The 21,469-nt window shown below is 41.8% G+C and overlaps 3 protein-coding genes across 4 annotated transcripts in view; 2 read left to right on the top strand and 1 right to left on the bottom strand.

Moving 5' to 3' along the window:
- Positions 1-1,618, top strand: part of ephb6 (eph receptor B6) — a 33,942-nt gene extending 32,324 nt beyond the window's left edge. The window contains 1 exon segment of the mRNA XM_063879203.1: positions 115-1,618. Coding sequence (XP_063735273.1) covers positions 115-220 — 106 coding nt within the window. The 3' untranslated portion in view covers positions 221-1,618.
- Positions 1,619-7,719: 6,101 nt separating this feature from the next.
- Positions 7,720-14,795, top strand: trpv6 (transient receptor potential cation channel, subfamily V, member 6). The gene is made up of 17 exons (XM_063879211.1): positions 7,720-8,053; positions 8,228-8,375; positions 8,493-8,590; positions 8,675-8,797; positions 9,841-9,981; positions 10,101-10,199; positions 10,343-10,518; positions 10,616-10,762; positions 10,849-10,928; positions 11,018-11,153; positions 11,510-11,596; positions 11,688-11,764; positions 11,847-12,012; positions 12,204-12,270; positions 12,391-12,659; positions 12,780-12,886; positions 14,267-14,795. The coding sequence occupies exons 2-17, from the start codon at positions 8,245-8,247 to the stop codon at positions 14,535-14,537; spliced, it is 2,175 nt and encodes a 724-aa protein (XP_063735281.1). The 5' UTR covers positions 7,720-8,053; positions 8,228-8,244; the 3' UTR covers positions 14,538-14,795.
- si:dkey-26c10.5 (uncharacterized protein LOC563797 homolog) lies at positions 14,746-21,406 on the bottom strand. 2 transcript variants are annotated; one of them, XM_063879249.1, is made up of 7 exons: positions 21,217-21,406; positions 20,889-20,987; positions 18,562-18,666; positions 18,160-18,276; positions 16,907-17,058; positions 16,722-16,819; positions 14,746-15,193 (listed from the first exon to the last, which is right to left on the bottom strand). In XM_063879249.1, the coding sequence occupies exons 1-7, from the start codon at positions 21,302-21,304 to the stop codon at positions 15,073-15,075; spliced, it is 780 nt and encodes a 259-aa protein (XP_063735319.1). In that variant the 5' UTR covers positions 21,305-21,406; the 3' UTR covers positions 14,746-15,072. The 2 variants fall into 2 exon arrangements, with proteins under 2 accessions (XP_063735319.1, XP_063735320.1); XM_063879250.1 differs by lacking the exons at positions 20,889-20,987; positions 21,217-21,406 and adding an exon at positions 18,752-18,979.
- Between the last annotated feature and the right edge of the window lie 63 nt (positions 21,407-21,469).

Below are 21,469 nucleotides of genomic sequence, written 5' to 3'. Positions count from 1 at the left end.
TGATTTTATGGACTTGAAAGACATGCAACCCAACAGTACTAACCTTTAAATATCAGGTGGAGCTAACAACAAGTGTTGAACTAAACTCCCCGGTTCTTCTGCTCTCTCCTGCAGAGACATCCAGAATCTGGGGGTGAACCTGCTGGGACACCAGAGGAAGATCTTCAATGCAGCCCAGCAGCTCAAAGCATATCTGTCGCAGGGCCAGGTGGAGGTGTGACACGCACCGACAGTACAACCTGTGCCGTGGATTTCTGCGCTTTTCACAATCCTCTGCTTGTTGTGTCTGGTTTCATTCATTTTGATTGAGCACATCTTCGGGCAAAACAAAAAAGAGAATCAGCTTTTGTTTGTAAGGAAAAGCATCAAGTGCCACTGTGTATTCTTCTACACTACAACCAACACCACAACCAGAAGTTGTGAAAAAGAGGATTGGACTTTCTGCCAGTCACTCACGACAAATGACAGAAGAGAGATGCACTATGGGAGCTGCAGTCCAGGTCAAAGTGGGGTTAGGGAGTTTCTGAGGAGGACTTTTAAAATTCCTCAATGTTTTTCACTAGAATTCACTTTATTGTTGTCTGCCTTCTTCTCTCCTCACCCATCTGCAGTCCTACCTCTCACCTTCTCTTTAAATACTGTCTCTCCCACTCTGATTGAATACGAAAGAATAACATCTTAACATACTTATGGAGATCTCTCCACACAAAGAATTGCGTAAAGACAATCAAAGCCTTTTTCTAATATTTTTTGTGTTATTTGTAAAGTTGTATCACTTTCCTTCTCCTTAATCGCCAAATGCTAAAAACTGTTAGCAACAAAACATAACAGTATACTACCTAGCAGCCTATGGTTTGCCCTATAAGGTATTACTATTAGCTTTCAGAAAAATGTAGAGTTTGTTTAGTTGTTCTGACAAAAAGCTATAAACCACTGGTCTAAATCAGACCTTCGTTCCTGAGGTTAGATATGAATCACTGCCATAAAATTATAAAAACAAAAATGAAACAAAAAAAGCTTTTAAGAACTTTAAGCCATGTTTTTTTCCCATTCTAAAAGACATATCCAGTTTGTACAACTTACTCTCATTCTTTTGTCTCTCGGCGACAACAGAGCTCATGTACTGTAAAACTACAATCTTCACCTCAGCTGCAAACACAAACGTCCATCTGCGATGAAGACAAAACCATGCAGCACCCACCTTTATGTGTACATTTCACACTGTTTTATGTTTGATTGCTAGAGTAAAGACACTGAGTCAGTGAAGCGTTGTGAATGTGTGAAATGGGAAAGACGGACAAAATCGGATCTGATTTACACTTGAAGGAAGGAGGCGAAATGCTTTGTAAGTATGTACTCGTCTGTCTGTGCTGTAAATGAGGCTGTGTTAATCTGTACATCAGGTTTATGCTGTACATCATGCTGTGTGTGTGTGTGTGTGTGTGTGTGTGTGTGTGTGTGTGTGTGTGTGTGTGCGTGTGTGTGTGTGTGTGTGTGTGTGTGTGTGTGTGTTTGAGACAAGTGTGTCAGGCTACACACAATATTAGCAGTGTTTACTTGTTCACCACTATTCCAATATTGTGCAAATTTGTAAAATAAATGATATGATTTTATTTAATATGTTGCTATTTGTTTTATTTTGTGTGCTAATTAACCGCAAGTGTTTAACCAGCTACTCGAGTTTTTTATTCATTTAAAAGTAGTATTTTAGTAAGAGTTTAGCCTAAGCTACCATCAGCACGTAGGGACATACATTGAAAGAGATAAAATGTAAGAAATATTTTGTTTATACTGAAGAAGAACAGGAAGAAGAGCTATGCTCGCGCCTCTGTGAAACTGTAGGGTGTTTTGAAGTAAATGCTAATGTTGGTATGCTAACACCAGCAAACAATAACCATGCTAACCCTGCTTTTGTTTAGCAAATTCATTATGTTCACTATCTTAGTTAAGCTAACATGCTATCATCCATCCATCGATCTTCTCCCGCTTTTCCGTCAGGGTCGCGGAGGTAACAGCTCCAGCAGAGAGCCTCAAACTTCTCTTTCCCTGGCCACATCAACCAGCTCTGACTGGGGGATTCCAAGGCGCTCCCAGGCCAGCGAAGAGATATAATCCCTCCGCCTGGTCCTAGGTCTACCCCTCGTTCTCTTCCAAGCTGGACGTGCCTGGAACACCTCCCTAGGGAGGCGCCCAGGTGGCATCCTCACTAGGTGCCCGAACCACCTCAACTGGCTCCTTTCAACGCGAAGGAGCAGCGGTTCTACTCCGAGTCCCTCCCGGATGACTGAACTTCTCACCTTATCCCTAAGGGAGATGCCAGCCACCCTGCGGAGAAATCCCATTTCGGCCGCTTGTATCCGCGACCGTCGTTCTTTCGGTCATGACCCATCCTTCATGACCATAGGTGAGGGTAGGAACGAAGATGGCCCGGTAGACACAGAGCTTTGCCTTCTGGCTCAGCTCTCTTTTCGTCACAACAGTGCGGTAAAGCGACTGCAGTACCGCTCCCGCTGCTCCGATTCTCCGGCCCATCTCACGCTCCATTGTTCCCTCACTCGAGAACAAGACCCCGAGATACTTGAACTCCTTCACTTGGGGTAAGGCTTCATTCCCTACCTGGAGTGGACAATCCATCGGTTTCCTGCTGAGAACCATGGCCTCAGATTTGGAGGTGCTGATCCTCATCCCAGCCGCTTCACACTCGGCCGCGAACCGATCCAGTGAGTGCTGAAGGTCACAGACCGATGAAGCCATTAGGACCACATCATCTGCAAAAAGCAGTGGTGCAATCCTTAGCTCACCGAACTGCAAACCCCCTCCCCCACGACTACGCCTCGAAATCCTGTCCATGAATATCACAAACAGGTGACACATTGGTGACAAAGCGCAGCCCTGGCGGAGGCCATCCCTCACCGGAAATCGGTCCGACGTGCTGCCGAGGACCCGGACACAGCTCTCGCTTTGAGAGTACAGAGATTGGATGGCCCTGAGCAGAGACCCCCTCACCCCATACTCCCACAGCACCTCCCACAGTATCTCCCTGGGAACCCGGTCATACGCCTTCTCCAAATCCACAAAGCACATGTAGACCGGATGAGCGTACTCCCAGGCCCCCTCCAGGATCCTTGCGAGAGTGAAAAGCTGGTCCATCGTTCCACGACCAGGACGAAAACCGCATTGTTCCTCTTCAATCTGAGGTTCGACAATCGGCCGGACCCTCCTTTCCAGCACCTTAGAGTAAATTTTCCCGGGGAGGCTGAGTAATGTGATGCCTCTGTAATTGGACACACCCTCTGATCCCCCTTTTTAAAGAGAGGAACCACCACCCCGGTCTGCCACTCCTTCGGTACTGTTTCTGACTTCCACGCAATGTTGATGAGACGTGTCAACCATGACAGTCCCTCAACACCCAGAGCCTTCAGCATTTCTGGGTGGATCTCATCCACCCCCGGGGCTTTGCCACTGTGGAGCTGTTTAACTACCTCAGTGACTTCCCCCCGTGAGATTGGAATTGATCCCCCTTCATACTCCAGCTCCGCCTCTAACATAGAGTGCGGAGTTGTCGGATTCAGGAGTTCCTCAAAGTGTTCCTTCCACCGCCCTAACACACTATCAGTTGAGGTCAACAGCGCCCCATCCTTACTGTACACAGCTTGAACGGTACCCTGCTTCCCCCTCCTGAGGTGTCGGGACGGTTTTCCAGAACAACTTTGGTGCCGACCGAAAGTCCTTCTCCATGGCTTCTCCGAACTTCTCCCACACCAGCTGCTTTGCCTCGGCCACGGCTGAGGCTGCTGCCCTTCGGGCCTGTCGATACCTTGCAACTGCGTCAGGAGTACCCAGGGATAAGATATCCCGGAAGGCCTTCTTCTTCAGTCGGACGGCTTCCCTGACCACCAGTGTCCACCACGAGGTTCGAGGGTTACCGCCCCTTGAGGCACCTAAGACCTTGAGACCACAGCTCCCTGCCGCAGCTTCGGCAATAGAGGCTTTGAACACCGCCCACTCTGGTTCAATGTCCCCAGCCTCCACAGGGATGCCGGAAAAGCTCCGCCGGAGGTGTGAGTTGAAGGCCTCCTGGACATGGGACTCCTCCAGACGTTCCCAGTTCACCCGCACTACACGTTTGGGCTTACCAGGTCTGTCCAGAGGCTTCCCCCGCCACTCGACCCAACTCACCACCAGATGGTGATCAGTTGACAACTCCGCCCCTCTCTTCACCCGAGTGTCCAAAACATGCGGCCTCAGGTCCGATGATACGATAACAAAATCGATCATGGACCTTCTGCCTAGGGTGCTCTGGTACCACGTACACTTATGAGCATCCTTATGTTCGAACATGGTGTTTGTAATGGCCAATCCATGACTAGCACAGAAGTCCAGTAGCAAACCACCACTCCGGTTCAGATCAGGGGGGCCGTTCCTCCCAATCACGCCCCTCCAAGTGTCTCCATCATTGCCCACGTGTGCGTTGAAGTCTCCCAGCAAGACTAAGGAGTCCCCTTCAGGAGCCCCATACAGGACTTCTTTCAGGGTCTCCAAGAAGGCCGAATACTCTGAACTGCTGTTTGGTGCATAAGCACACACAACAGTCAGAGTTTTCCCCCCCATGACCTGCAGGCGTAGGGAGGCAACCCTCTCGTCCACTGGGGTAAACTCCAACAAAGCGGCACTCAACCGGGGGCTTGTGAGTATCCCCACACCCGCTCGGCGCCTCACACCTTGGGCAACTCTAGAGAAGAATAGAGTCCAACCCTTATCCAGAGGTAAGGTTCCAGAGCCGACGCTGTGCGTAGAGGTGAGCCCCACCAGATCCAATTGGTAACGCTCCACCTCCCGCACAAGCTCCGGCTCCTTCCCCCCCAGAGAGGTGACATTCCACGTCCCCAAAGCCAACTTCTGTCGCCTGAGTCTGGTCCCCTCTGCTTTCACTGCCACCCTTCTGGCAGCGCACCCGACCCCATCGTTGTTTCCCGTAGGTGGTGGGCCCACGGGACGGAGAAGCGGAGGTGTTGCCCACGTTGCTTTTTCGGGCTGTGCCCGGCCGGTCTCCGTGGCAAGCCCGGCCACCAGACGCTCGCTGACGAGTCCTCCTTCTGGGCCTGGCTCCAGAAGGGGACCCCAGGCTTCCTCCGGGCCGGGTATCCTCGCTTCCAATTGTGTTATTCATGGAGTCTTTTTGAACCAATCTTAGTCTGGCCCCTTACCTGAGACCAATTTGCCATGGGAGACCCTACCAGGAACACAAGGTTCCAGACAACACAGCCCCCAGGTTCATCGGGGCACACAAACCTCTCCACCACGATAAGGTGCTGGTTCTCGGAAAGGAAACATGCTATCATCTGGTTTTAAATACTAGACACAATGTAAAACTGAGACTTATAAAAATGTAGTTCGTTTTTTAAGATATTTAGTCGTAAACTAAAATATGACCTGATGATGGCACTGTGTAAAAAGTGAAGTGATCCCTCCAAGTTATCCATCCAACAGCTATAGAGACATTTCACTCAAAACAAAAAAACTAGAGTTGCAGCAAAATAAGTTCACTTCATTTAGTGACCATGAATGTCTGTACAAAGGATAAAATAAATCCATCCAGCAATCCAGTAGATGATATATTTTCTCTCTGGACAAGAGTTGTGCCAGGCTGTTCCAAAAAAAAAAATAATCCCAAAATAAGTCTTAATTGACCAGGGTCAGCACACATCACATTTTCACCATGAAAAATGTGCAAATTAGCATTTTCTTGTTTATCTTGCTTTGCCTGATGGGTTGGTGCTTAAACACACAATTAAAAGCACAATGGTTCATAAACCTAATGTAATGTTTAATAAACGGTTTAACCTGGAAATAAAATGTAAATACTTTTGTGCCAGGTCATATTATACAGCTGATACATCCATCCATGACACCTTATTATGTCTACGGAGAAGCATATTAACTTTTACACCACTTTCAGCTTTAATGCAGCTACAAAATAAATGACAGTATTTTCACCCTTATACACTGATATCACCTTCACAAAGGTAAACAGTGAACTTCGGGTGCTTCAGGTTGCACAGATCAGCAGATTTGGGTAAAATCTGAGTTTGGGATCTGCTTGGATCAGCAGCAGTCTTAGAACAGACACCCATTCCCCCCATTTCCCCCATGTCCCGCTGTTGCTGATATCACAGCAGATCTGGACTGATAGCAAGTTGCTTACACATTATTCTGCCAGTCTAATGTGGCCGGCCAGTGTTTTATCTTCCTGTATCAGACTGCAGTGTAGTCTCAATGATAGAGTGGAAATATTCCTTTTACACTTGTACATTTTTGTGCTCATGTGAAGGAACTGAATACTTTATTCACCACTGATAAATATAACAGTTACTCACAAGACAGGGAATATTCCATTTTATATTTAAGTGCTATCGGGAAAGAAATTGCCTTTTAAGATTGTATTGCGTCACAGAATATAATTGTATCAAGAGGATCAACTGAGAAATACTAACACACTGAAAGTGTATAGGTAAAGTCAAATTTTGGAGTTAAAAGATAAAAGAATGTGTTAAATAAATGATTATCGTTTATATAACGTATTCTTATTGTATTCATAACATGATAATTGTGTTCAGTCACTCTAAGTAAGCGCATCTGTCAACTGTTGTTTGCTGGGACTCAAATCAACAAAGTGTTGTGAAAAAAATGCTTGTACGTATGTCCAGAAACAGTAGAGACACAAACCACAAAATCATGTTTTTATGTTGTTATTGTTTCTTTATAAAGACATTAACAGAGTGGAGACCACTGGTCTTTATGACACTGCTTAAAGACGGTGCTCCCCGTCTGGTAAACAGCTATTAACTCCACAACACTAAATGACAGCCACATCGGCAACCATTAGCAGGGCCTCCTATAGAGTCTCCCTAAAGCCTGTTTATCCTTTGGCTGACCAGCCTGTTAGTCATGACCTATTAATGCTGCAGCAAAACACCTGCAACACTACATACCAGACAACCAGAGATGTTGTACAAAGTGGACTGATTCAGCAGTTTACTTTACGTTTGTGGAAACTAAATCTGTGATGTGGGTTCAGTCGGGTTATAACTTTTAGAATAAAGGATGATTATTTCACAAAAAAATACAATGCACCATTAGCTTTGTTTTCCACCTTCAGAAGAAAAATGACATGGTGTTTTCTTACCTTCAAATGATCATTATGGTCTTTGTAATGTGGCAATTACCATGTTTGTGATCATTACTGTTGACACATCAATGGTGGTCAACATGTTAAATCATTGTGAATGAAACTAGTTTGTTAGGCCTTTTCAAACAAGATGTACGTGTGTTGGAAAATCACACATCATGTTCAGATTTAATCCACCAAAAAATCCCAGTTTCCCCGGGAGAAATCTGCCAACTAATAGAACAGAAATGATGCGACTTGGCGTTTCAGCATTAATATCAGGTTTAAATGACAAACCCGGGTTCAAACATACAAGCTTGCGATTTCCAAACAGGTTCCTTTTAATGGTTCACTTGAAACAATGACCAGAATGTGTTGACTGTCAGGACTTTGCTGAATTTTCATAGCGGTCATGCAGGTTTTGGTGGTAGTTGGTGGAATGCAGACAGGCTTGGTGATCACAGAGATATTTACTAGAAGTAGGGACTGGACCATGTCACTGGGCTTTTAAGGTGAAGGAATATAGCCATTTATTTCAGACCAGCCACGATAAAGGATTTCCTGGTCAAACGGTGAGTTAAACCTTAAAGCATAACTTTCACTGTGGGATTCCCGACCTGTGGTGAAAGTCTACCTGCTCATTATTGACACACTCTCTCTGTCTTACCTGTCCCCTGTTCACTCACCCTCCCTATACACCGATTCATTCTCAGGCCCTTCACAGCCTCCGCCCCCATGGCTGGGGTCATATATAATGATGATAGTGATGCCAAATGGACTTCACTTCTACTCAGGGACATTTTATAGTTGTTGTGTCGAACTTTGACAGGGTGTTATGACTGAGAATTAATAACTTTTGAGGAGCAGCATTTCTATTGTTTAAGGGTAAGACTGAGACATATTCTTCCTTTTAGTCGTTTGATTGTTTTTTATTTTCAAAACAGTATAACTGAATACAATAATACATTTCCAAGGACTCAATGATACATATAATATGATACTACACTATATTTCATAATGATTTTTGTTTTCAACTCACCTTTCCTTCTTTTCCTCCAGTCGAACATCAGGTGTTAATGTCTCCGTCTCTGGCCAGATCTGCTCCGAGCGAGCTCAACCATTGGTGGAACCAGCTGAGGTTTCGCCTTCAAAACAAGAAAGGATGGAACGAGATGTTGGATGAGACATTTATGCTCCACACCAAATGGTAAGAGATTCATATAAGATAACTTCCCACATCTTCCAACAAAAAATTGTTATATGCAGGTGTCAAGCCAACTTGTTTAAATATATTATATGTGTTGTTTATCTTGTCCTTCTGTAGCATAAATGAAATTCCTCTCTTCTATGCGGCTAAAAAGAACAGTGTTGGATGCATCAGGAAACTCCTGAGTTGTGCATCCACCAACATTTTTGAGAGAGGTAAGGCCCTTTGCTGTGAGCTGTGAAATTCAGGGCAGTGAAGCAGCAGTTGTAATATGTGAAATTGTAATCTTCTCAAATCAGGAGCTCTTGGTGAGACAGCACTCCATGTTGCTGTGATGAGTGATAACCTGGAAGCTGCCGTGGCTCTGATGGACGGAGCGCCTGAACTCATAAACGAGCCCATGACCTCGGAGCTTTTCCAAGGTTCACACACACAGAAACAGCACAAACACACCTCATAGGTGCCTAACATATATTTGGAGATCATTTAAATGACACCACTTCAAATATGGATATTTTGTTGATTTATTTTCGATAATAACAAGAGCTTTTGTAGAAAAATATTTGGTATGAATATTTATACATGTAAAAGAGTCTATCTAACCAATAAACATGAGCATCATTTTAAAATAGTAAACACTTGACAGCCTCATCGTCCACTTTGAAAGAGTAGGACATGATTTGTTGTTACACACTTGTTTGGAGAGCCATGCAGCAACAAGGACAACACAGACAGGGATGGAAAGTAACTAAGTAAAACTAATTTAATTAGGTACAATTTGAAAGTAATGTATTGCTGTTTTATGCTACTTTATACTTCTACTCCACTACATTTTTTTACATTAATACTTTACTTGTCACTCCACTACCTTGATTTGACATATTTACTTTAGTTTATTAACTTTCGTGAAAGGTTGTATTAAAGTAAGATTTTGTGTTTTATTAACAAATATAATAACCCCAGCTAAGTGTTTACAAGGTGCAGAATAAGTGCTAACAAGTCTTCTGAGCCAATAGTATGACGACTTTTGTATCACGTGGTATCTCTGTCGTCAGCGACCAAGTAGTTGCCAGTTTGAAAAACCTAAAAAATGGTTTATATTGAACAGTCTGACTGAACAGAAGTAACAACACATTAAACAAGACCAAGGTGAATAGCGGATCTGCTTTTGCTCGTATGGTTAAATGGCCGAAATCCTTACCAAGGCGGCCATTTTTCTTTTGATCGGTAAACTAGCTGGCTAACTGGAAATCTAGGCAAACACTGTCCATAAAATATGCAGGTTATTCATCAAACTGGCAACTACAGTGTTTTGTCGTGAACTCAGTAGACCACGCTGAAGAGTGCGCTTTCTAGTGGCACTAGACTGTTATTAATTGCACATTTGTGAGCTTCACTTACACAATAGTTGAAATGAATGCCAGTACATTTACACTGGACTAATCCACACTGCTCTCTGTCTCAGGTGTTACTCCTCTCCACATCGCTGTGGTGAATCAGAACATCAATCTGGTTCATCATCTAATCACTCGTGGGGGTGATGTGGCTACACCTCGAGTCACTGGTCTGTACTTCAGGAAAAGGATAGGAGGACTCATATACTATGGTAAATCAGCAAGCCTTTTGAGCCCAATATTTCTCATAATGAATATGTAGGCAGAAATGTATGTGTTTATGTCAAGTGACACACAACATAAAGTGTTTTTGAATATGTATGATCAACAGGTGAGCACATCCTGTCATTTGCTGCCTGTGCTGGAAATGAGGACATCATCTCAATGTTAATCGATGCAGGGGCCAGCACCAGGGTCCAGGATTACCGTGGTATGAAATACTTCCTCTTGTCCGAGTGTTAGAGAAAACCACAGCCTTTTTCTTTTTTTTTTTTTACCTCTGTCTTATATTTTGATATTAATCTCCTTCTGCTATCTCTTCTTGTCCATATACATTTTCTGTATTTTGTCTAGGTAACACAGTGCTTCACATTTTGGTTCTGCAGCCCAACAAGACAATTTCGTGCCAGGCCATTGAACTGATAATGGCACGCGATGCAGAGCTGGACCAGTTACTGCCACTTGACATGGTGCCCAACTACAGAGGCCTTACACCTTTTAAACTGGCTGCCAGAGAGGGAAACACTGTGGTGAGTAAAGCCTGAGGGAGGTAGGCTACATGGCAAAAAAACACATTTTTTTCTCTAAATCTATTCTCACTGCTTTACTTTGTTCTGTTTCTCTCAGGCGTTTCAGCACCTGGTTAATAAAAGACGGGTAGTCCAGTGGAGTCTAGGCCCTCTGACCTCTAACCTGTATGACCTGTCGGAGATCGATTCATGGGCCGACAACATGTCAGTCCTGGAGCTCATTGTGGGCAGCCACCAGAGAGAGGTAAAACACAAGATGCAGGGTTTGGTTCAAAACAAAGACAACAAATAAATTTATGAGAAGAAATGTAAAAAAATGTTGCTCTCCAGGCAAGAAGAATACTGGAGGTGACACCTGTGAGGCAGCTGGTTAGTCTGAAGTGGAACCTATATGGAAAACATTACTTCAGGTAAAGTTTGATGTCTGAAGTCAAATAGCTGAAATGTACACATGTCCAGTCTTGTTTAACAATGTTTTTTTTTTTTTTTCTGGGTTCAGGCTGCTGCTGTTACTGTATCTCCTGTACATCGGGACCTTCACACTGTGTTGTGCATATCGCCCTCTAAAGGACGCTCCGGAGAACTACTCTGATTCAGAGATGGACAAAACTATCCGGGTCCAGAAAACACTCCATGTGTGTAAATTCATAAATGTGATATATCAGTGTGACCACATACAATTATGATATCTTATCATATATACAGGACCATAAACATTGCTGGAATATTTATAATACATTAATTTCAACTTCAACAACAAATATATTTACATACAAATCTTAATTCAAAACATTTTACTGGTCATACTTTCAGTTGTAATTAAGTATATGTATACTTAAGTTAGACCTAGTTAATAGTTAGACCTATATATACACATTTCTATGCTGTTCATACTAACCTGTGTAAATGTCAAACTTTGCACGTGCATGTGACTCATAGTCTGAACAAAAATGTGCTTTTAATATTAATACATATATGTTTCCTCACTCAGGAGAGTTATGTGACGCATGAGGACAATGTGCGGCTGGCAGGCGAGATAATCAGCCTCATGGGAGCTTTTGTCATCCTAGTGCTGGAGGTGAAGTTATGAAACATGTTTTATCTTCTTACATACTGTATATATGTATATATTGCACTGCCACATCCTCCTGTGTTCCCTCTTCCAACAGATCCCTGATATACTGAGAGTAGGAGCAAAGCGCTATTTTGGCCAGACAGCACTGGGAGGCCCCTTCCATGTTATCCTGTGAGTAGAAAACACGTATTTGCAAAAAATAAAGCATACTGATCTGAAATACCCTTTAACCTCTCTGTTGTTTTTCAACCAGTATCAGCTACGCCTGCCTGGTGGTGCTGCTGTGTGTGTTCAGAGCCTGCGAGGTGCAGGGAGAGGATGTGGTGATGTCGGTGTGTTTGGTTCTCGGCTGGAGCAACGTCATGTTCTTCGCCCGAGGTTTTGAAATGCTCGGCCCTTATGTCATCATGATACAGAAGGTACGGCTCAGAAACAGTGGTGTATGCTATGGTAGCTCATGAGTCATGTTGTGTAGTAGTTTGTTACACACACATACACACAGCTGTACTGAAATGTTTTTGAAGCAGATGTGTTCATTTGTTGTTTCGATCTTGAGGTTTACCTATTTGTGTTTGCAGACTGACCTACCATGTGTCTCATTTCCCCCTAGATTATATTTGGAGACCTGACAAAGTTTATGTGGCTGAGTTTCATAGTGCTCATTGGTTTTTCCAGCTGTGAGTATATTCTGGGCGACATGCACAAACAATTATTTAACCCTCACGAAGCTTGTAAGATAAGAAATGCTCGATATTAGATGATGTAGACTCACATACTTTTTACATGTTTCTTCTCAGCCCTGTGGATGGTGTATATGACGCAGGAGCCTGACTCCATCCCTTCATATCGATCCTTCCCCATCACCCTCTTCTCCCAGTTTGAGCTCAGCGTGGGCCTCATAGATCTGCCTGTAGACCACACCATCACCACCCCCCCGATCGTCCACGTCCTGCACTGCACCTTCTCTGTCGTTTCCTACATCCTTCTGCTAAATCTGTTGATAGCCATGATGAGTGACACACACTGGAGGGTGGCACAGGAGAGAGACGAGCTCTGGAGGACTCAGGTAACACACACACACTCGCATGGACTACAAACGCAAGACAAAAACCTTATTGTATAAAATCATCTCATCATCACGTCCCTGTGAATACTGTGTGTGTAACACTCTAACGATGTTGTACAGGTGGTAGCCACTACTCTGATGCTGGAAAGGAAGCTGCCCCGCTGCCTGTGGCCTCGACTCGGAGTGTGTGGGCTCAACTATGGTCTGAGGGAGTGCTGGTATCTCAGGTGAAACAGCTAAAAACACCAAATGAAAAAAAAATCTGTAAACGTCTCAGAAGTCAGGAATGTGTGGGTCTGGTTTGATCAGATTTGCCTGACAATTACCTGATTGCTGCGCGGAAAAACTTGCATTTCCAGAAATAGTCCCGCCCTCTTCAAACCATCCAAAGAGTAAAGTCAAAAACACTTACAGAAATGTCTCATGTGAGATAGATTTGAACTGTTGTATGAAAATAATCAGTCCATGTTAGACATTGGATTTTATAAGAAGCATTAAAAAAAAAAGGCTTTATGTTTCAAACACATAAACAAAGGATTGAAGTTCACTTCATTCACATAACAAGTAAACACTTTTTATAAAAGATGTTGCCAGTTTTTGACATTTACAAAATTCTCTTCCAATAACCATCATTTAAAAAACTAATATATTGCATGTGGATATTTTCAGTAACATGACATCAGCAGGAAATCTTTTCTTGGCTTACTATTTCGGCTCAAACTAATCACACAGGGAGAAGTTTGTCTGCTGACCACAAAATAGGTCACCTTTAATGCTGTCATGTTATGCTGTGAGTAAGAGGCACAACTCTCACTCTTGTAGTTCTATTATTATCCCAACACTCCACCGACATGAAGACTACAGCAGCTTTGAACATGTTGTATCATATAGGTTACCTAAAGGCATGCAAGAGTAAAGGGGCCCTCAGCCTGGCAGGTCTTAGGTGGTTCTGGAGGAGCATTTTCAAGTCTGACAACATAAGATAATGATCAACGAAGCACGCTATCAGCTGCATAGCTATGTGTTGAGTTTTACCCATACTAAAGATCGTAAATTAGGATGTCTTCTGCTGCTTCATGTTAACCGTTCGTTCTTCAGTTAAAGAGGCGGGAAATAACTAAGTACGTTTTCTCAAGTAATGTACTTAAGTACAATTTTGAGATACTTGTACTTAACTTCAGTATTTTCATTTTATGCTACTTTGTACTTCTACACTACAATTCAGAGGGAAATCGTGTATTTTTACTCCACTACATTTATTTTGTTCCTTTTGTTTAATGATATGAAATATATAATCAACACTTAATTTGCATAATGAGTACTTTTACTTTTGGTACTTTAAGTATTTTGATGCCAATACTTTTGTACTTTTACTTGAGTAACATTTTGTTTGCAGGACTTTTACTTGTAACAGAGTATTCCTACCCTGTGGTACTTAATACTTTTACTAAGTATAAGATCTGAGTTCTTCTTCCACCTCTGATGAGTTGTCTGTTCTTAGTCCTCTGACTTAAGGGAGGTGAAATATTAAGACTGAATTGTTAACATGGTTAAAGTATTTCCTTTGAAGTGACTGTAACCAGTTTTTCCATCTACCATGTTCACAGGGTTGAGGACAGAAACGACCCAATGTTGCAAAAGATGCGGCGGTACGTCAAAGCTTTCTCCAAAGAGGAGGAGAAGGAAAAGGAGGGACTGGAAAAGACGGACACGATGAAGGGGTCCATCTCAGGGACCCCCAAGCTCAGACCTAAAAACAGAGGAGGGTTAAACAACAGGAAGTCTCTGACAGGATGGCAGATGATTCGCCACAGCACTTTGGGTTTGGAGATGGAGCAGGAAGATTCCGACCAGGACCAGGACATTAAATATGTTTAGAAAAGTATTCTGCCTGAACCTGAAGAGCGTTCTCCTGACCTTCATCTCCATGTCTTGAACATATGAAATACGTGTAAATGTGTCCATACTTGCACCTGCAGTATTATGCTATAGAAAAGAGTGTGTTATTTTTTTAGCAATATAAAACATATGTAGCAGTAACACAGTATATGCTAAGCTAAAATAAAGTGAAACATAGACATTCAAGTTATGATGTAGTTGCATTTTTATATGATAATAAAACCTTGTTGAAACAAAGTTAATGGCTTTTGTTTGAAAAAAACAGCAGATCATTAAATCATAGAGTAGAGGCAAGACAATGCTACAAAAAGTTATATATAAAATAAACTGACTATCTCTTTTCAAGCGTTGAATATAAAACTATAATACTACAATCTATCTTTGCTGGTTATAACTCATTTGAAGTGTTGATTGAAAAAGACATGATTTGAAATGTTATGGACTATTTGCTGCTTGTTGACAGGAAATGGGTTTTTTCTCATTAATTCGTAAAGACAGACAGAAGCAGTCAGAGCTACATCTGGCAGATGAAGTAGGTGTAATCCTCACAGGAGACCTTCCCCCAGTTATTCTCTGGTGGTTTATCACTGGTCAGGATCCCACAATCCCCCGCTGACTTACCATCTGCCCAATAACTGCAAAACAAAAATGGATCATTATCAACAGAGTATTCCTACACTCTGGTATTTCTACTTATACTCAAGTACAGTGTTGTGCATGAACGAGTTCAAAAGAACGCGTTCATTGAACACGCTCATTTTTTCGTGAACGTTGAACTGAACGCAACACATTTTTCAATAAAGAACTTGAACGTGAATTAGTTCACATTATGTGTCATGAACGGCAGACATCACTATAAATGAACGTTGGCATTTGTTTTCCATTGAAAACTGAGTGACATCTGTTTTCTCTTTTGAAACGCAACGAGAGAGAAAGTTCCTCCCTCCTGTAGGTGCCGCTTAAATCATGTATCAACGCAGAGATAGTTTTGGCACTGTATGCGCAATGCATTGCGGGCAACGTAGTGTCCGGCTGAGAATAGTTGAGTTGAATAGTTGAAACGTACTGGCTTCCGCACGACGTTACCCATGATGAATTGCAGCAGAGCGGCTTAGGCATAGCAACGCCGAGAGCGCGGAGGGCTGGAGGCTCGAGAGAGAGAGATAGAGAGATACAGAGACCAATGACGAGAGTGAGAGAAAGCGCTGCGATTTAAAAAAAAACAAAAACAAGATGGCTAGTGGAAGTGATGGCACGGAGACGGACTCCGATTCTCCTCACGAACATTTAAAACAATTTTACACTCTTGCAAACCAAGACCCCGACGGCAAAAATCTTTCCTTCCTGTGTAAGATGTGTCCACCTGCGCAGCAAAAACAAGTTAGGACATCGACAACGTCCTTCTCGAATTTGAAACGGCACATTGAATTAAAACATCCATCCAGTGTGAATGCAATTCAAGAGTTTTGCTCATTTCATACACACACATAGGTATATAATATCATATATATCAAATAATATATTCATATTTCATATTATATATTCTTTATTTAATTGAATGCTAGTAGATTTCATTGCACTAAGTATAGAACTGGTCTATCTTGTCTGTATTGCTACAAGTTTCAGCACCTGTTAAGAAACCCACAATAGCAGTGTTATGAGCAAATGTCTACAATGAACAGTTTCAAAGAACGTATAGTGATTTCTAGCTCGTAGTGTGAAAAAAAGTATTTATTTGAATATCTCACGAAAAAAGTGAAATGAACTGAACTTTGAACTAGTTCAGAATTAAAATTGTGAACTTTGAACGTGAACTGTTCACTTTGAGCATGTATGAACTGAACTTGAACTAGTTCAGAAAAGCTGTGAACTGGCACAACACTGCTCAAGTACTTCTCCCACCTCTGGTAAACTGTGACCACAACAATACACTATATATATATAATAAAATTAAAAAATGCAGCCTTAATATAGCCTAACTTCAGAATTTAAGGCAGTGCTGTTGTATTGGATGGCACTGGATCCTACGGATGTACGTAATAAAGTGGCCACTGAGTGTTTTGTTCTGAAAGAGCAAAATACAAGTGTGTACAAAACAAAAATTTCCAGAGACTACGAAAAGATGTGATGAGATGATCAGTGGATTCCTTAATTATTCATCACCTCTCAGTCAGCACATTGTCGTTGACCCAGGTCCACTTGTCTCCTCTGTGTCTCAGCCCGATCCAGTAACTCATTTGCCCCTCTTTAGTCAGAAAATTCTACAAGAGAAAGCACCACTGATGATTCGAAAGATGAACTTCCTGTTTACACCTCATGGTCAGGTGAGGAAGTGACATAAGACCCACCTGAAGTTTCCTGCTGGTAACAACAGCCAGAGATCCTCCTCTGGAGCTGCAGTTCCTCTGGCTCTCATCCCAGCTCAGCCTGAAGCTGGACAGGTAGAAACACGACTGGCCAAAACGTAGCCAGCCATTAGCACACTGCTTACAGTCTGAAACTGTAGGGAGAGAGCCATCAGTGCAGTACCTTCTCCAACAAATAAGAACAAAAGCTCATGTAGACTTAGAGGTCCCCTATTATACTCTTTTTCAACAATGTATTATGGGTCTCAGATAAGTACAAAACATGTCTCGGAAGTATTTGGTTCTAAATACCAAACAGTTCATGCATTGTAGCATGCCATAAACCCCTCTGTTTCAGCCCTCTCTTCAGTGCTGATTCTGTGTGTGTAGCTTTAAATGCTAATGAGCTGCTGCTGCTGGCCACGACCCCCTGTGAAAAGTGTTTGGTTACAAAAAACACAATGGTGCTCCAGGAGGAGATTCAGGTGATAAGGTGGACGGGTGAAACCTTGGTTGGTTATTGGCTAATGGTTCCACAACCCCCAAAAACATTGTGACATCACAAAGTGGCCAAAATCTGATCAGCTCATCTTCCTTTATCATTTTTTCTCTATGTTTTTATTCAAACACATTCAGTGTGTGCATGCATATACCTATACATGTATGTGTGTTTGTCTTTGTTATCACATGACAATCTGAAATTATATTTGTATGAAAGGAAACAATAAAGCTGATAAAGTCAGGTAATTCTTGGTTTTACTTCAATTAAACATTCTAAGCTCTTTAAAAACTAGCACCAACTTCCTCTGAGGCCTGTTTCAAAAACTATTTGGGCAACTGTGAAAGCAGAACTGCCTCCAGGAATATGGGGATTTAGAAGCCATCACTATTACCGTCAGTCTAGAGCCTGAAGGGGTCATGTGTTGGTTTTGTGTGCACCTGTCTGAACGCCAATAAACTCACATACGATTGGACACATCAGACCGATTTTTGTTTGTGCACATTTATGATTGTACACTTAAAGGCCTCTGGTGGTTAGGATTTACGTAACGTATTTTGAATGACTGTTGTATACTTATGTCGTTGACTACTGACCCCTCATTTTTGCACAAAGGTAATATAATTATGATTCAGACATGAAAGCAGTGGGCGTAGTTGCACCTTCACTCATCTAATTGGTTTTTGGTTGTTGAAAAGGCTTCCCTGGTTTGTGCACGGTTTTCTACTTTGTGTTTGTCTACTTGGCACACACTCACGTTTGGGTTGCATCTTGGGAAAGAGAGCCTGGCACTCCTCGTGGCTGCATGTTGAATCAGAAGGACGCCTCTCTACTGCTTCATTCCTCCCTGGACAGATTGTGGAGCCAGTTTGGACTGGAAAGCAGAGCACAGTGGGAGGAGTTTTAAGGGAAAGGAATGATGCCCACAGGCTGCAGTGGTTAGATCGGATACACTTTATAATCCATTTTGTTTTCTATGAGCAAAAAAGGAACCATGGCAAAGTGATCCTGACATATACTGTATTATTATTTTAATTCTGACTTTGCCAGTGAAACCATAAATCCTTTTATAATCTGCTTTGTAGTTACAGAAATGATCCAGTTGCAGTAGTTGTTTGTTTTTACAATGCTGACATGATCCATTGCTGCAGTTACTCACGTTTCATACTGAGTATGATAACGACCAGCAGCAGGACCAGGCAGATTATGGTGAGGAACAAACACCCAGCACGGTACAGACGTGCATTTCCTTTTGTCTGTTTCCCTGTGGAGGTAGAAATCAGCAGGATGTTGGAGAGATATTTCAGACTACGCACACAACACAAAACAGCTTGAAGGCTCTGGCCTACCTTTTTCGTCGTGCAGTTCGACAGATAAATTGGACTCAGGTGACAAGTTTTCACCGGCTCCATCTTTTTTATCCTGACCATAAATGCTGCAAAACTTGATATACATGGAGAAAAGTGTCCTGGGATTCTTGATGAAGCTTGTTGTCCTGCTCCGTCTGTCTGTTTTGCTGACTCACAGTCAAGCTTTAAGACACCTCCTCCCTTATCTAGTAGTAGCCATAGCAACAGGACATTCAGTGGTTGCTAAATTATTCATGAAGCACAGTTCTCCACTTGTCCTTCAGTTTCCAAAACTTTGACTTCATCTCTCTTTGTGTGTGAGAGAGTTACTGTTCTTCCTTGAGACATTTTGTACCTAAACAAAAGATAGCACTGTTTCTCAGATGTGTGGAGCACAGTTCAGACAGAACATAGTATGACTGATACAGATTGGAAATGTGATATTAAAATGCAGATTCTAATGGGGAGACCAAACAGGCCACTAGCGGTGCACTCTAGCTTATTGTGGATAAAATGAAAATGACAACAACAAATACGTATTTGCGTTTGAGGGCTTCAGTAAATGGCTTTATTGCTTTTGCTACAGGATTCGATCTCAATAGGTGAATGTTGAAGTTTAGTTGGTGTTATCTAACAAAACTCAATAGACAGACTTGTGTCTAGAGTTGTGTAAGTAGTAACGAATTGGTTTGCCTTACAGAGATATCCTCCCTTATTGGATGATGAATAGTTTGATTTCAATCAACATAAAAATAGGAATTTACTCTAAATTGGGTGTCAGTGCCTGGGAACCAAAGGGTTGCCGGTTCACGTCACGATAGGACCAAATGAATATGGAGTGTGGACTGGTTGCTGGAGAGGTGCCAGTTCACCGCCTGGGCCCAGGTGCCCTTGAGCAAGGCACCAAATCCCCAACTGCTCTCTAGCGCTAGCACTGCATGGCTGCCCCTTTGACACCTCTCCTATCCTGTATGTGGTTCTGTTGGTGCATGTTCATGTGTGTGTGTAATGTTTGTAAGGGTGGAAAAACTTAAATTGCATTAGTCTGTGCATAAAATTAGATGTTTATTTATATCATTATTTTCACAAATATCTACTTGTAAGTATTTCATATTCACTCTGTCCACATTACAGTCAAAATAGAGGTAAATTACCATCATACTTTAATAAATAATAAATACTTTTGAAAATAATATATTAATGGGACAATGATAATTGATGAATAGGCATTACCTGAGCATTGACAAAAAAATAATTGAAACACATTTCCTATTCAAGCCTTAGAGTCATTGTAGAAAGTCATTGGTTTCTATTCCTCAAAGGGTTTTTCCTCTTCGGTCATGCTAAACTTATGGCTTATGGGCGTTTGTTTAGAAAAGTGGGTGGCATTTTAAGCTACTTTTATATAATCTATATATATTACAATTAAACACTTTGAAAATAAATGTGAGCGGATCAATCGTCAATGAAAATACTTACTATTCATTTCAGTTTTGGTATTCCGCTGCAAGTAAACTGTAAAAATATGTAAAACTCTCCTTGATATCACCACTTCTAGATGATCTAACACAGATAAATGACCTTAACATGTCATCAAACCTTTATTAAGCACTATTTACGTTAAAAGAAAATAAGTTGGATTTGAACAATAGCCAACTCGTCTCACATTCTTAAAAAGCTTATACTAAGCCATATTAGGAGTGAAATATAACCAACATTGTTTCTGTAACAAAAATCTATTCGTTGATCATAATCAAACTTTGTTCCACTAAATGTCTGCTGTGGTTTTAAGCTTCAAACTTTGCTTCTGCTTTTTTCTTTTCTTTTAATTTGAATCTGTGTTCAGAGACACACTCAAGTCATTATTATATAGGCAACTACAGCTTTTCATGTAACAAACAGACCACAATAATAAAAACACATTGGTGTTTGCCCAGTAATAATAATAAATAATAAAATATAGAATGTGAAAATCATCATGGGGATATTTTAAAATAACATGTGTCATTGAAGACCCTTAAAGAACCATTATTCCTTTAGTAAGTCATACAGGTTGGCTTTAAGGCACGCTGAAACATGTTGCCTTTGGATGTAGCAGCTTCAAAATAGGACCCAGATATTTTATTATAAAGTTTACCTGCGTTTGTTTTAAGGGGATCGCCACTGCAAAGAGCCTCGGAATAGACATCCTCAAATGGACTTTGTAGTCTGCTGTAGTGGTCAGGTTCTGCTTCCTCTAAAGCCAGACAAAAATAAAGGTAGACTCAATTTAACAGACATAAACCAACTGGAAATTGCTTTAAATCCAAAATGCATGTTGAACTAAACTCAAATACAGAATTTCTGCCCTTTTATAACGGTTTTCTTCAACTTTTTTTTATACAGAAAACAGGAACACGAGCATGATGGACACCATGTGTGCGTGACTTTTAATTGTTAGTTGATTAATTGAAAATGGTGTGTACCTTCAGTTTTGACCTCCAGCATCGCTTCACTTGCTCCTTCACCTTCCTCGTTTGTTTCCCCCTCATTGGTGATCTTCTGCATCTCCATGGCTCCTCTGGCTTCTGATTCTAGAGCTTTCAGTTTGCTGGAGAAGTTTTAGTTGCGGCTAGTCATCTGACCACAGAGTTATGTAACCTTTTGTCTTTCTGACACCAATTCAAATGAAACGCCTTTTGCAAAAATAATGTTTCAAGACGCAAAAAGAGTTGTTTT

The sequence above is a fragment of the Eleginops maclovinus genome, chromosome 3 (genome assembly GCF_036324505.1).
Source record: "Eleginops maclovinus isolate JMC-PN-2008 ecotype Puerto Natales chromosome 3, JC_Emac_rtc_rv5, whole genome shotgun sequence".
Classification (NCBI taxonomy): domain Eukaryota; kingdom Metazoa; phylum Chordata; class Actinopteri; order Perciformes; family Eleginopidae; genus Eleginops; species Eleginops maclovinus.
This window is presented reverse-complemented; position numbering and strand designations above follow the sequence as displayed.